The sequence below is a fragment of the Rana temporaria genome, chromosome 3 (assembly GCF_905171775.1).
Source record: "Rana temporaria chromosome 3, aRanTem1.1, whole genome shotgun sequence".
Taxonomy (NCBI): Eukaryota; Metazoa; Chordata; class Amphibia; order Anura; family Ranidae; genus Rana; species Rana temporaria.
In genome coordinates this window covers 196205934-196221314 of record NC_053491.1, presented here as the reverse complement: position 1 = coordinate 196221314, position 15381 = coordinate 196205934, and the positions used below count along the sequence as shown (strand labels likewise).

At 45.1% G+C, this 15381-nt stretch overlaps 1 protein-coding gene across 5 annotated transcripts in view; it reads right to left on the bottom strand.

Annotated features, from left to right (window-relative positions):
* RASSF3 (Ras association domain family member 3) overlaps nt 1-15381 on the bottom strand; it is a 207761-nt gene that overhangs the window by 43033 nt on the left and 149347 nt on the right. The window contains exon 1 of one of the 5 annotated variants that reach the window (XM_040344074.1): nt 5394-5767. The exons of the other annotated variants lie outside the window; for them this stretch is intronic. Coding sequence (XP_040200008.1) covers nt 5394-5516 — 123 coding nt within the window. The 5' untranslated portion in view covers nt 5517-5767. Of the gene's footprint in view, nt 1-5393; nt 5768-15381 lie in introns of those variants that run through there. 5 annotated transcript variants of the gene reach the window in all.

The window sequence follows — 15381 nt, the reverse complement described above, 5'->3', positions numbered from 1 at the left end:
GCTATCATGAGGAAAGTGGCAGGGTCTGCCTCCCTTTAAAAATTATTTCCTTTTGGGAGTATCTTGCCAAAAATTCGTTTTTTTTGGATGCAGGGGGGGGGGGGGGGGATGTCAAAAATCCGACTTGTATATTAATGCAGACTTCTGGGAAAATCAATAAGCCAACCACACAAGAAATAACATTTCTTGCGGGTGTTCTATACACCATCTGTGTACTGAACACCGGGTAGCCATATTGCTCTACAATTTACAGAAAATTAGAGCGCTGCAGATGAAAAAAGGAGAGGCAATTTTTAATAACATTTAAAAAGGGGTTATAAAAGGTAAATAATAATATAAAAAAAAAAAAAAAAAAACATACTTCCCTCCACTGTGCAGTTAGTTTTGCACAGAGTGGCCCCGATCGTCCTCTTCTGGGGTGCCACGGCGGCTCTCTCAGCTCCTCCCCACAACAATAGCTTCCCGAGGGGGGGTTACCTTGCTGGCACGCTCCCGTCTCACTCATACACTCTACGTCCATAAACACCAAGTGTATGTCTCGGTCCTGCCCCCCGCGCTGCTATCAATCTATTCAATCAACGCCGAGAAGCAGTGGAGAACAGGATGCCGTTACTGGGTGTTTTTCACCTTAAAGCGGAGTTCCGGACAAAAATTGAAAAAAAAATACTTTTTAAATATAAATACCCCTGTAATACACAAGCTTAATGTATTCTGGTAAAGTTAGTCTGTAAACTAAGGTCCGTTTTGTTAGGTTGTTCCAGCATTTAGACACTTTATAAAATAGAAATTGACTGGGGCCATCTTAAGTGTGGGCATCATGAAGCCAGACTGTATGACTTCCTGGATTTCAGCCTCGCACATGCTCAGTGCTGTACAAGCAGTGTAATGGTTTCAGATCAGGTTTCAATGGGAGTGTCAGAGGAAGTTACCGCCCCTTATCTATGCAAACCTCTCCTTCCAGGAACCAGTAAATATACAAAATAATTTGTTCCTGTGCAGATATATCTACATAACAAGATTATATATCTCTCTTGTTATATATGTGGTGTGTATACATATACCAGACATGTGCACTGTCAATAAATTCATTTTGTTAGTGCGGTGACAACATTATGTGCAGAGTGGGGGGAGGTACAGATGATCAGGCATGCGGATCTCTGATTGGTCTGTATGTGAGTACAGTGTAGTACAGCCCCGCCTCCCTGCACTAGACTTGTAACACACAGTGCAGAGCGATGTTGCAATGTACAGGGAGGCGGGGCTGTACTATGCTCGGTGCTCTCACATACAGATCTATCAGACAGAGTGAGATCCGCTCTGTCTGCCTGATGATCTGTATCTCCGTGCACCGGAGACAGACTGCAGGTGGGCGGGTGGTGGAGGGGGGGGGAGGACGGGGGCGGTGCTAGGACGGGTGGAGGAGCTAGGACGGGGGAGGAGTTGGAGAGGGAGAAGAGGAAGGACACCACCTCTATGGGCGGCACTGCCCTCCCTCCCTCCCGCCCCCCCGAGATGTTCATCCACGGCTGCGATGTTCAGCCCAGCCTGGGGATGATGAAACACATATCCCAGAATGCATAGCAGCGCTGGATGCGGCGGGGGGGGGGGGCATTCCGCCGCGGCGGGGGAATAAGAGACTCACAGATAAAAACGTGAGTTTTTAAAAGACAAAAAAAAAACATCCCAAATGTATTTAAGGGGGCAGTGTAAAAACGAATGCAAAGAAGTTGTAAAATAGGGTGGAACTCCGCTTTAATGCATTAAGATGATAAAAAAAAAAACCACCACACACACACACCTTTAAATTACAAAATGACTTGTGTTACAATTGTATGACAGATTTTTTTTTTTTGATAACAGTTGAGTTACCCTTTAAAGCCATTGAGTGGCCTTCTAAGTTTTGGCAGCATGTAACCAAGCTTCTTTGCATGTTCAAAATGTACAATTTGTTCTTCTAAATAATTTAACAACTCGCCAATAAAAATGGTTAAAGAGGCATTGTAATTTCCAGCTTGTCCCCTCACACTCATCTGACACTGCACACCTCCAGTTGCCTTGTATACAATATGGGCACACTGAGAAGGTAACATTATTGGGTCACTATGTGGCTGACGTATGTACAGGATTAGAAGGGAGGCACACAGAGGGATACACCAAGACACAGCTGTATTTAACCCTAACCGAAAAACAGACACGACCAGCAAGAAACTAGTGCAAACTGCGAACACCATAGCACACCACAATCCGGATCAGGGGATTAGCAAAAACCTGAATCTAAATACTATAAATGGAATTTAATTATGTCCTAATTGCTGCAACTAAATGACATAATAAACATACACTGTGCTACTGGAGTAAAGGGCAGCCACAATACACTTGTTATAAGAGGGGTGTGGATCCTCAGGAAATCGCCTATTGTACTTCCAAGCCTTGTTTTTAATAGTAAGCCAAGCTGGTTTGTGATCATCGGATTGATAAATAGGCTTCTGGCAATGTAAAGGTCCAAATGTTTTCCAACAGTAGATTTCTTTTGGGGCAGGATTACAAAATCAAGCCAATAAGCTTCTAACTTCAGCTTGTTCAACTGAAAAAATAAATAAAAATAATAATTTAAAAGCGGAAGTAAACCCTTCTATTTTATAGTTTCAAAAAACAGGCATGCCAGAAAGGCTAGCTGTCACATTGGTTGTGCTCTCAACCAAACTGTCAAACCATCCAATGACCGGTGTCATAATGGATCACATGTGCAGCATTATGGCAGTTGCAGATTAAACAGAGGCCAAGATGGCATCTTCCTTGGCTGAAAACAATAGAAGGGTTTACTTACCTCAATTGGGCCAACTTATCAGGAATCAGGCAAAAAAAGGAATCTGCCTAGGACCAGAAAAAGGTTGCTTCCACACAGGCGATTAGCACACCCTTCAGGGCCAGTTCACACCATAGAAACGCAATCCAAATGCGTTCCAGGTGCTTTTTTGCATGCACGTTTTTGATGCGTTCCAGTGCGTTTTTGGTACGTTCTTAATGCAGCCCAGTGCTTTTTTTCACCCCTCTTTTTTTATTAACCTTAGATAAGGACAAGTGTGTTCCAGTGCATTTAGGTGGGTTTTTGATGCGTTTTACAGCATTCCAATACAGTCCAGTGCAGTTAAAGTGGAGGTTCACCCAAAAAATAAATTTTTAACATTAGATTGAGGCCATTTAAGGGGAGCAGAAACAGGTATTTTTTTTTTTAAATCAATGCCGTACTTACCGTTTTCGAGATAGATGTTCTCCCGCCGTTTCCAGGTATGGGCTGCGGGACTGGGCGTTCCTATTAGATTGACAGCCTTCCGACCATCGCATACAGCGCGTCACGAGTTTCCGAAAGTAGCCGAACGTCTGTGTGCAGGCGCCGTATAGAGCCGCACCGACGTTCGGCTTCTTTCGGCAACTGGTGACACGCTGTATGCGACCGTCGGAAGGCTGTCAATCAAATAGGAACGCCCAGTCCCGCAGCCCATACCCGGAAGCGGCGGGAGAACATCCATCTCGAAAATGGTAAGTACGGCATTGATTTAAAAAAATAAAAAAAATACCCGTTTCTGCTCCCCTTAATTGGCCTAAATCTAATGTTAAAAAAAAAAAAAAATTCGGGTGAACTCCCGCTTTAAAATGCAGCATGTTCTACTTTTTTTTTTATGGAACTGGAACGCACTGGTGTGTAACTAGGCCACTGAAAACCATAAAACCTACTTTCCATGCGTATTTGATGCAGAAAAAAAAAAAAAAAAAAAAAACGCACTGGACTGAAGTGGCCCTCAAATTCCAGTGGGGAGAAACTGAAGATTACTAAATGACAGGTATGTGTGCGTGCAAATCTGCGACTGCTCAGTCCATACAACAGGCCGACGGTGACCACAGCTGACTGTTTGCACACAATCACTGCGGGCAATTGCTGGCTGTGTGAGCAGCTTGTCAGCCTGCCAGTGCACTGTATGGGCCGAGCGGTCGCTGCTATTTGTAGACACCTGTCATTTCAGACACAGGAATCTGCAGACTCTTCCAGCTGAGGAAAACAAAAAACAAAATCGCAGTGTGTGCCATTTGCCAGACTTTAGTCTGATCAATGACAGTTTCTGTAACAAAAGACTACATAGGTCTCAGAACAGGGAAAACCTGTTGAATCGGTCATAAATAAAAAAAAAGAGTCTGTTGGGATTCCAAGTTCATTAAATACATTTCTGCAAATGACAAAAACGGCTACAGAAACCCCTCGTGTGTAAGAAATCCCTGGAAATCTTTGTGAACACCACCCCTGCTGCTCCTATGTTACCTCAGCGACTATTTAGGGTTGCTTCACCATTGCCTGCAGTAATAGACACTGTGTGCGTCACCTAGGGTCGCCACCTCATCCCTTTAAACCCTAACATACAGGAATTACACAGGTTTTGTAGCCGATTTAATGCAGATTAGGCATCGAGGCACCGGAATCGGCCACAGAACCGGTGCAATTATGTGTTCGGGTTTAAAGGGGTGAGGTGGCAACCCTAGCGTCAGCGGGTGACCTTCATTGTACAGTGAGGCACCCCCAACACATGACAGTGTCTTGCCGTGTTCCCAAAAAACAGGTCTGGTGCAGCTCTTGCTGCGATTAGGTGTGTTGAGTGCCGTTAGTCAAGGTTTACATAGGCCCAGTGTGCTAGGAGTCACATCCGGTTCACTTAAACACCTGCAGGAAAAAGTCAGCGACCCTTTAAAAAAAAAAAAAAAAGCCGCATGGTACTCCAAAACCAAGTGGTTTTGCGCACCTGAAAACACACACTGATGTGCGGCGGCGCCATTAAGAAGTATTCTGATAAAGAGCAGTGCGTTTTGCCTGCAGGTTGGGGAATGCTTACGTGCGAACCGGGCCTCAGGATTCGTTTACACCAGGCGCTGTACAGAGCGGTCAAATGTATAAGGCAGAAGAATTTGTGGATTTCAACGAGGCTCCGTCATCACTGGTGCGATTTCCACAGTGACTTTTATACTGTATGCAGCTCAAGTCGCATCAAAGTAGCGCAGGAAGCTTTTATTAGAGTCGCTGTGACTTGAGACAGAAATTATTAAAGTGGCTATTGAAATACATGACTTTACACGTCGCACTAGTGACAACATAGCCTTACGCCATCGCAGGGCATGCAACATGCGCTTTTTTTGGCTCGTGAACACGTCAAACCCAATCTTGCATTAAATAACGCACATAAGTCGCATGATACCACCCACACACACACACACAGAAAACACAAGGAGTGTGGTAACAAACCATGACACCAAACACCATGTAAGAAGTACAGGGCACCTCATCAATAATGGGCAGTTGTGGGTGGAGCAGTGTATGAAGCTCACACATGGGGGGGGGCACTACTCACATGCTGGCCTCGGGCTCCCTTCCACGGGCTCCTCTTGAAGGAAGTCTTGGCTGTGAAGTAAAACTCCTCGGAGTCTTCCTCCAGACTGCTGTATCCGCTGCTCATACTGCTACTCCACGTCATCTGCTGCCGATAAACGGCTCAGCACCACATGCCTTCCACCCGGCCGGGCTGCTCAGTGCCCTCCTCCTCCCGGGGCATTACACCGATACACACACCACACCAGGACAGTCCGAGGATTACCACACCATAGAGCGGAGCCCGGCCGGGTGAGAGAAGGAGCTGCGCTGAAGAACTCTCTGTATGGCCACGAAAGCGTTGCCGTCCGCACCGTATGTGGAGATAGACTTCCTGCTCTATGAGCACACAGCGCACAGCTCCACCTACCGGCCACAGGACCGCCTCCTGCAATGCACGCTACAGGTGGAACACCCCGCCTACTCTAAGCACAGCTCCACCTATCGGTCATCTCCCGCCCTGTGCCCAACAGGTGGACACCACGCCTCTATACACAGCACAGCTGCACAGTCCCGCCTCCCATACAGGTGAACAGCGCTCTCTCTCTACCGAGCACAGCTCTGCCTATCATCTATATCCCGCCTCCTTTACTAGACCTCACCAGGGTTGCCAACCTCCCACAGCATTTTTTACTGACAAAACATGGAAAATTTACTGGTGGAGCACATTTTTTACTGGTAACCTAAGAAATGTAAGAATTTCTATTGTAAACTAACATAGTAAATATTTTAACAGTATAAACATGATATGGAAACACTGACAATACCTATAAGAAAGTAATTCAATTATCAGCCCCTGATATTTACTGGCAGTTGTAAAAAAAAATCAGATTTTTACACACTGTCAGTAAATGTACTGGCGGTTAGCAACCCTGGACCTCGCCCTACAGGTGGACACTACTTCTCCTATATACAGGGCACTGCTTCACCCACCGGCCATGTCCCACCTCCTTCACTAGACCCTACAGCATATACTGTATGTCAAACACAATGCCCGCTAGGTCTTGTCATGTGACCCTCACACCCAGTATTACCCCCCTAAACTCTGCACCCTGTACATAACGCACCCCTAAACTCTGCACCCTGTACATAACGCACCCCTAAACTCTGCACCCTATACATAACGCACCCCTAAACTCTGCACCCTGTACATATTACACCCCTAAACTCTGCACCCTGTACATAACACCCCCCTAAACACTGCACCCTGTACATAACACCCCCCTAAACTCTGCACCCTGTACATAACTCACCCCTAAACGCTGCACCCTGTACATAACGCACCCCTAAACGCTGCACCCTGTACATAACACACCCCTAAACTCTGCACCCTGTACATAACTCACCCCTAAACTCTGCACCCTGTACATAACTCACCCCTAAACGCTGCAACCTGTACATAACGCACCCCTAAACGCTGCACCCTGTACATAACACCCCCCTAAACTCTGCACCCTGTACATAACTCACCCCTAAACGCTGCAACCTGTACATAACGCACCCCTAAACGCTGCACCCTGTACATAACACACCCCTAAACTCTGCACCCTGTACATAACGCACCCCTAAACTCTGCACCCTGTACATAACGCACCCCTAAACTCTGCACCCTGTACATGGCACCAGTATCACCGCCACCCCCCGCGGGGACGTGCCGTGTCCCCAATTTAAAGAAAGAGCCGATCACGTGACTGTACTGAAGCAGCCAGAAAATAAGTATATACAGTGCCTTGAAAAAGGCACTAACAAACCTCTGAGGGCTTCACAGAACAGCTGTATTTATACTGAGATTAAATTACACACAGCTGGACTTTATTTACTATTCAGGCGACTTATGAAGACAATTGGTTCCACTAGATTTTAGCTAGGGGTATCAGAGTAAAGGGGGCTGAATACAAATGCATGCCACACTTTTCACATATTTTTTTTGTAAAAAACATTGAAAACCATTTATTATTTGTCTTCCAGTTCACAATTATATACCACTTTGTGTTGGTCCATCACATAAAAATTCCAATAAAATACATTTAAGTCTTTGGTTGGAACATGACAAAACATGGAAAAATTCAAGGGGTATGAATACTTTTTCAAGGCACTGAACATCATTTTAACACAGGTAATCAAAATGGGTGTTAGGAGGGGGAGGGGAGTTAAAGTGTAATCAGCAAGTATAACTGTTGATCTACTAGAAATGCAATGACCTTGTCACGTTCTATGAACTGACCTGAAAGCACAATGTTATCTTCCTTCTTAGTACTACATGTAAAGGTGATCACACAAGCTTCAACTTCCTTATCTGATCCATGTGCAATTCAATCAAAACACTCAATCTGCATACAACTCAACAGCTAGAATTTCTCTTCCGATTGATGAAGGCTCAATTTAGATTGGATTCAATCACACTAAGTCTATTGGCCATCATTTTTCATCGATTGATAGCACCGAGATACTTTGTTCATGAATACGATTATGTGCGCTCAGATTATGTCATTATAATTTATGAATCGTATCGTAAAGTAATTGTAAACAATAACCGTGTAAAACAACCTATTCAGTTTAAAAAAGAAATACAAAAAAAAAAAGAAAGAAAGAAAGGATTTTTGTATAGTTAAAAAAAAAAGATATATATATATATATATATATATATATATATATATATATATATATATAAAATATGATATGAAATGAATATAAATATGATCACACTGCCTCTGTTCTCAACTGTACAAGACCTGGGGCGATGCAGCAGACACTGAGCTTCCCAGTGAAGGGCTGTGCAGTGAGGGGGGGGGGTGTCAGGACAAGTCTGATCATTGGAGGAGAGCATACCGAGTTTCCAGCATAGCTAGAGAACTGACCATGCTGTGTTCTCCTGCTTAGTGTGGTCAGTTTTTAATAGTAGAGGGATTGTCAGGAACACCAGAGATTTTACACAAAGGAAGTGATATAAAGGAGAACAGGATACATTTCCATACACGTACATAGTACAGCAGCCACATATCAGGAATATGAAATATTGGGGTAACAAATGCTTTAAATATTGATTGAAATCCACTTTCCCATGTGTGGTATATCGATCAAATGGGTTGTTGATTATAGATCAATTATCCCTATCAGAAGAGATTGATCAAAAACTGATCATTTGCCGAAGCGTGTATAGCCACCATAATGGAGATGAAGAGGGGAAGATGCATTTGGAATCCAGTAGAAAAACCATATTACTATTAGGGTTGTCCCGATACCAATTTTTTAGGACCGAGTACAAGAACCGATAATTTTTTTCATGTACTCGCCGATACCGATTTTTTTAAAAAATGTGTCCCCAAATGCAGCCTTGTGTCCTGGGATGGGTGATCTGTCTATCAAAGTGCCCGGACAAGGGGGGGGGGCTATATATGACAACGCATGGCGGGGAACACACCGCTATTGAAATGAAAGTTATGTTCCCCACGCGCTGATCAACTAGATGGCGGGAGCAGCTCTCCTCTCCCTTCCCCACTGATATTCTATTTTACTTACCCGAGGACTGCTCTGCTCTCCGCCCCCTCTCAGCCCGCTCTCCGCCTCCTCTCAGCCCGCTCTCCGCCTCCTCTCAGCCCGCTCTCCGCCTCCTCTCAGCCCGCTCTCCGCCTCCTCTCAGCCCGCTCTCCGCCCCCTCTCCGCCCGCTCTCCGCCTCCTCTCAGCCCGCTCTCCGCCCCCTCTCAGCCCGCTCTCCGCCCCCTCTCAGCCCACTCTCCGCCTCCTCTCAGCCCGCTCGCTCTCCGCCCCCTCTCAGCCCACTCTCCGCCTCCTCTCAGCCCGCTCGCTCTCCGCCCCCTCTCAGCCCGCTCTCCGCCCCCTCTCAGCCCGCTCGTCACTCACAAAAAAAAGTATCGGGTGAAGCATCGGGAGCATTTGTGCGAGCACAAGTACTCGTGCAAATGCTCAGTATCGGTCCCGATACCAATACTAGTATCAGTATCGGGACAACCCTAATTATTATTTAAAGGTACCGATATAGCACTGTCAATTTACGCAGTGCTTTTCATATACATTGTACATTCACATCGATCCCTACCCTCAAGGAGCTTACAAGTCCCTAACTCACATTCATATACTGGGGCCAATTTAGACAGAAGCCAATTAACCTATCAGCATCTCTTTGGAGTGTGGGAGGAAACCGGAGTACCCAGAGGAAACCCACGCAGGCACAGGGAGAACATGTAAACTCCAGGCAGGTAGTGTCGTGGTTGGGATTCGAACCAGCGACCCTTTTTACTGCTAGGTGAGAGTGCTACCCACTACACCACTGTGCCGCCCTCATACCCTTCATACCATATAGGAAGGTGCTCAATGGTAATAATGTGAAATACATATTGGGAAATAACCATTAAACCAGATGGAATCAAATGCTGTTCACAAAGAAGGCAGTTTCTACTGCATTCTAAAAAGCAATCTCTGTTTAACCACTTCCGGACCGCCGCATGTACATTTACGTCGGCAGAATGGCACGGACAGGCACATCAACGTACCTGTACGTGCCTGCCTAGACGTGGGTCGGGGGTCCGATCGGGACCCCCCCGGTACATGCGGCGGTTCCCGTGGCTTCACGAGCGATCCGGGACGAGGGGGCGGCTGTTCGTTTTTGTCCGCCCCCTCCGGATCGCTCACAGCCAATGAGAGCACTCCCCCGTGTGTCACTTCCTCCTCCTGTGTAAACACAGGAAGGGGGAAGTGATGTATTCTGTCCTCAGTGGCGGTTAAAAATACCGCCGCTGAGGACAGAATACATCACACAGTAAGTCGCACCAACACTACACTGACACACCCTACACATAGGCACATTAACCCCCCCGATCACCCCCCTGTCACAGTGTCACTGAATGCAGTGATCATATATGTACTGATCACTGCATTTAGTGTCAGTGTGACAGTTAGTGTTAGGTTCAGGGTAGCCCCCCCCCTAATAAAGTTTTAACCCCTTGATCACCGCCCTAGTTAACCCTTTCACTCCCTATTGCCAATGTCACTAAGCGATCATTTTTCTGATCGCTGTATTAGTGTCACTGTTGCCGCTAGGTAGCTAATTTTTTTTTATTGCGATTTTTTTTTACTAAAGACATGTGGCTGAATAAATTTTGGCCTAAATGTTTGACTAAAATTTAGTTTATTTGATTGTTCTTATAACAAAAAGTAAAAAATATTAATATTTTTTCAAAAATGTCGCTCTATTTTTGTATATAGCGCAAAAAATAAAAATCGCAGAGGCGATCAAATACCACCAAAAGAAAGCTCCATTTGTGGGAAGAAAAGGACGCACATTTTGTTTGGGAGCCGCGTCGCACGACCGCGCAATTGTCTGTTAAAGCGACGCAGTGCCGAATTTTAAAAACCCCTTGGGTCATTTAGCAGCATATTGGTCCGGTCCTTAAGTGGTTAAACATGTGTTAAGAAGATAGTAGGGGAGCAACTTCCAGGATTTTGATGGGCAGTAAAAATGTGGGTCAACTGCCTGTTTTTACCACCAGCATGAACAAGGCCTTACTGGGGTTATAAGTACAAAAAAACAAGCACAGGGAGAATAGTTTAAGGGCATGAATGCTTTTTTGCATTGAAATTGCCGTTTGTGCTTTTAACCTCAGTAAATTCTCACAGTTACATCAGTTGCTCATGCCATTTGACAATATGTTGAGCCTGTGTGGCAAGGTCTCCCTCCAGAGATACAGCGAAGCAAGTGAGAGTAGCCACCCATGAACAAGACGTTTATTTGTAGGATTACCAGGTGAAAATAAAGAAAAAACTGAATGCAGGAACCTCATCTAAAGATTGGTAAGCTGCAATAGATCACATTTATTTTAGGCTTAGATAGGCTTCAAGCAAATAGATCAGCATGTCAGTGAGGGAACTGGTGTCTTCAAGGAGAGCTCAGCAATGGATGTCAATGTTATTTTCTACGCTCTCCCCTGGTGTGAGAAAACATCTATGTATTCCAGTATTGTGTATTTAAAAGACAAATATATGTTAACAGGCAATGGCAAGTCTCTGCATACCTTGGCAAGAAATCACCTTCAAGTCAGTTCTTGGTCTGGAATGACCTAATTTTCATTATGCAATAATTGCATACCTCAGAATGTGTACGGGACTATGATTCACCATTACACAACTTGTCTACATACCGTGGGATCACTGGAGTCCTACTCCATTTCCATAACTTAATTAGCTTAAGGTGATACTAAAGTCACATTTTCTATTTGTATGAAAATAACAAACCTGTTATACTTACTTGTCCTGTGCAGTGATTTTGCACAAAGCAGCCAAGATCCTCCTCTTCTCAGGTCCCTCTTCTGTGCTTCTGGTCCCTCCTTCCTGCTGCGTGCCCCCACAGCAAGCAGCTTGCTATGGGGGCACCCGAGCTGAGCCGCGGCCCCCTCTCTCTCCTAATTCTCACTAACTTGGACAGCTCCCGCTGCTGTGTCTGAGCCAATCAGGAGGAGAGCCCCTGACAGCCATGTCTCCTGTACAACATTGTTGGATTGAGATGAGCTCAGGCAAGTATGAGGGGGGCTGCTGCACACAGGATTTTATCTTAATGCATAAAGATAAAAAAAAAACATTCTGCCTTTACAACCACTTTTGGTTAACTTAAACTAACAAATAATCAGCACAAGGGATTTTTACGCCCTCTGAGCTCCACCTATTACAGGATACAGTAATGACATTGAAGTCAGCAGGATGAACCAGTGAGAGCTGTGGGGGACTCAGGAGATAGACCTTCACGGAAGTGTCAGTTTCTCTTCCGATTTCTACTGAATAGAGCGGTGTTCAGAGGCGCAAGCAAGAGAAAAGGTAAGTATTTTCAGAGTTCTTTGTCTTGGATTAACCACCTGTGGATAAACGACTCAAACAGGCCTTCCCCCGCTGACACCCACTGTTATTGTACACCTTGGGAGTTTGTCAGCAGGTCCCAGCCAATGATTCATGGCCGGGACCTGCTGAGCGGCTGTGTCCAATCACAGCCCACAGCCTTGTGTTGACAAACAACACAAGGCTCTGTACAGAGGGAACAATCTGTTTCTTCTCCCTTCACACAGCTCACAGTTGAGGCAATCAGCTAGAGGTTCCTCCCGTCACCATTTTTCTCTTGGTGTCAGAAGTGACTCATGCTGATAGAGGAACTAAGCAGCAGACAGAAATGACAAGTACACACTATAGAGAGATACTGTATGCTTTGCCCGAATTTCATGTTTAAGGTTTATAACCACTGTACGGCCGGGGTCACAAAAGTGCGGCCACGGTTCACAGCATGGGGCCTGGTACGTTTCTGTACACCGGTTTAGGTGCAATTCAGGTGAAAGTTTTTGCCTGAATTCGCACATAAACTAGACCCAAAGACGCACAGGACCCTTCTACAATCTGGACTTCAGCCGTTCCGGACCTGTGTGAACTGGCTGCATTGAGAACCGTTCACACTCGCCTGTCATCTGAATTGGATGAGGGGTAAACCCGCATATATGTGAACCCGGCCTAACTGTAGCAGAAAAAAAATCAGGTCTTCTGCCCTGTCAGACAGGATGGTGTTGTGTGGTAGATCTCTGTAAACCTTGGATGGACATAAATACATATTCTTACCTGGTAAAACCGACACCTTTGATGAAGTTACCGGTTTGACTGGAGCTCAGCTTGAAAGGGATATGCCGCGTACAGACTATCGGTCTTTTCCCCGACCAAAAGCACATCGGAATTCCGACAGAAGTCCATCGGAGTAAAATATAACATGTTCTATATTTAAACTTCGATGGAATTCATTGGAATTCCGATGGAATTTCTCTGATGGGGCATACACACGGTCAGAATTTCCTATGGAAAAAGTCAGTCTGACTTTTTCCATCGGAAATTCCGATCGCGAGTTAGTTCACTTTTACCAAAAAAACCTGCCTATGCAGCCAATGGATGTCTGTAGATAAAAATAAACAGTCTGGGATGCTTTGGCTAAAGTTGAAAATTGCCCTTGCTATAGGTGTAGGCCATTTATGTCCCTAACGAAGCCTGACTGGAAAACTCCCAGGATGTTGCTACAGACGTTGCCAAGAGAGGCCCAGCTATTGCGGTTTACTTTCACAGGAGGGAGCTCTCAAACGCTTAGAGCTACTGCATCAGGGGAGAGAAAGAGCGTGCGCGCGCGTGTGTGTGCGAGCACGCGTCCGTGCGGATCAGAAAAAGAGCTCACTCCTGTGATTGTGAACAGTAACAGCTGGACCTCCCTTAGCAACATCCTTGGAGTTTTCCAGTCAGGCTTCATGAGGTACGTAAACGGCCTACACCTATAACAAGGACATTATTCAATTTTGCTGAAAGCTGCGCCGTTTGTTTTTATCTACAGACATCTCTTATCTGAATAGGCAGTTTTTGGTAAAAGTGAACTAATTTACCAAATTTTATTTGGTCATTTTATAATAATTAAAAAATGAATAGTTAATTATATAAAACTTAGATTGGAACGATACTTGCATGCCTCCTTTGATCTCCAATGAGTGTAATGAATATAGTACTGTCATCAATGCTATACATATTCATTACCTAGCTTTCTCATTGTCATCCTTAGTCATTAGGGTAGTTCCTTTCTCTCTGCCTTGAGGTCAGATTCCTAACATTCACTGATATACAATTCTGTCACCGCCCTTTCCTCCAACCAAATAGTTATGGCAATACCTTTTACATTGAGATCAAAGCTCCATAAATCGTAGTAAGATAAAAGCAGAGCCTGCGTTATTTGGTTACCTTGTATAACCGGGACACGGTTGGCTAGTTCATGACTCCACCAACCAATCAACCAACCAACCAATCAATTCAAATAAAATATAAAGATGACCAAATACTAGCGCTTTTAGGGCAGATTCTCCTTCCCATGAATTAAAGTAGAACAGTAAAAATAATACTGCTGTGCATAAATGGAATATTTGGAACAGTGTAATTGTATATTAAAGCCCGATCAACCAAATAGGATAAAATCAGCTCCAACTGCTATGTTCACCCGCTCCCTGGTGCTGTCCCCTGCAGACTTACCGATCCAACAATGCGGTGCCACTCTTGTGGGTTGAATGAAACCCAGTGTCGTTCAACCACTTCCTGTAAGCCTAGGGTGTCGAGGCTTAGCCCCCCTACCCCCCAAATCTCCAGTGGCAAACTGGATATGGGGTGGGGCCCCCAAATCTGGACTTTAGCTTTATATATTCCAAACATTATTTATATTTTATAATGACATAATATAGGTTTTATTTAACAGTTTATCAGTTTTGCATACAAAAAATTACTTTGAGTATATATAAAAAATGGCATATAGTCCAATTATATACAAGGCTAATCTAAGAAAACTTCCTCTCCCCCTTCTAACACCTATGCTGACTAACCTGCGTAAGAAAATCGCATATACTTACCTATTTTCAGGGCACTCCAGTCCAATCACACCATCCGGTCCGCTGTGGGGAGAAAGGATGCACTAACAACGGATGGGCCAAAGGAGCCTATAGGTGACATCACCACTCCCAGACATTACCAGCTGTTTTCAAATGCTTGGTCCTCTCCCCTGCAGCTACCGCTGGCTTACATAGGGGAGCCAGATCACATGACTAGACAAGAGCAACCTGAAAATAATAAGTAGGTGTTCGGGGAGGGAGCATTTTTAAAGCGGTGGTTCACCCTGCTGAACAACATTTCAGCATAAAATTCGGCATTGTAGCGCGAGCTACAGTATGCCGGTCTTACATTTTTTATCCCCGTACTCACTGTTTAATAGTACATTGAAGATTCCGTCTGCCGCGGGGAATGGGCGTTCCTAGCAAGAGGGAGGGTAATTGACGGCCGACTCTGGCACGTCACGCTCCCCGAAGACAGCCGGAGTAGGTCTCGGCTCTTCACGGCGCCTGCGCACAGGCTATGCGCAGGCGCCGTGAAGAGCCAAGCCTATTTCGGCTATTTCCGGAGAAGCGTGACG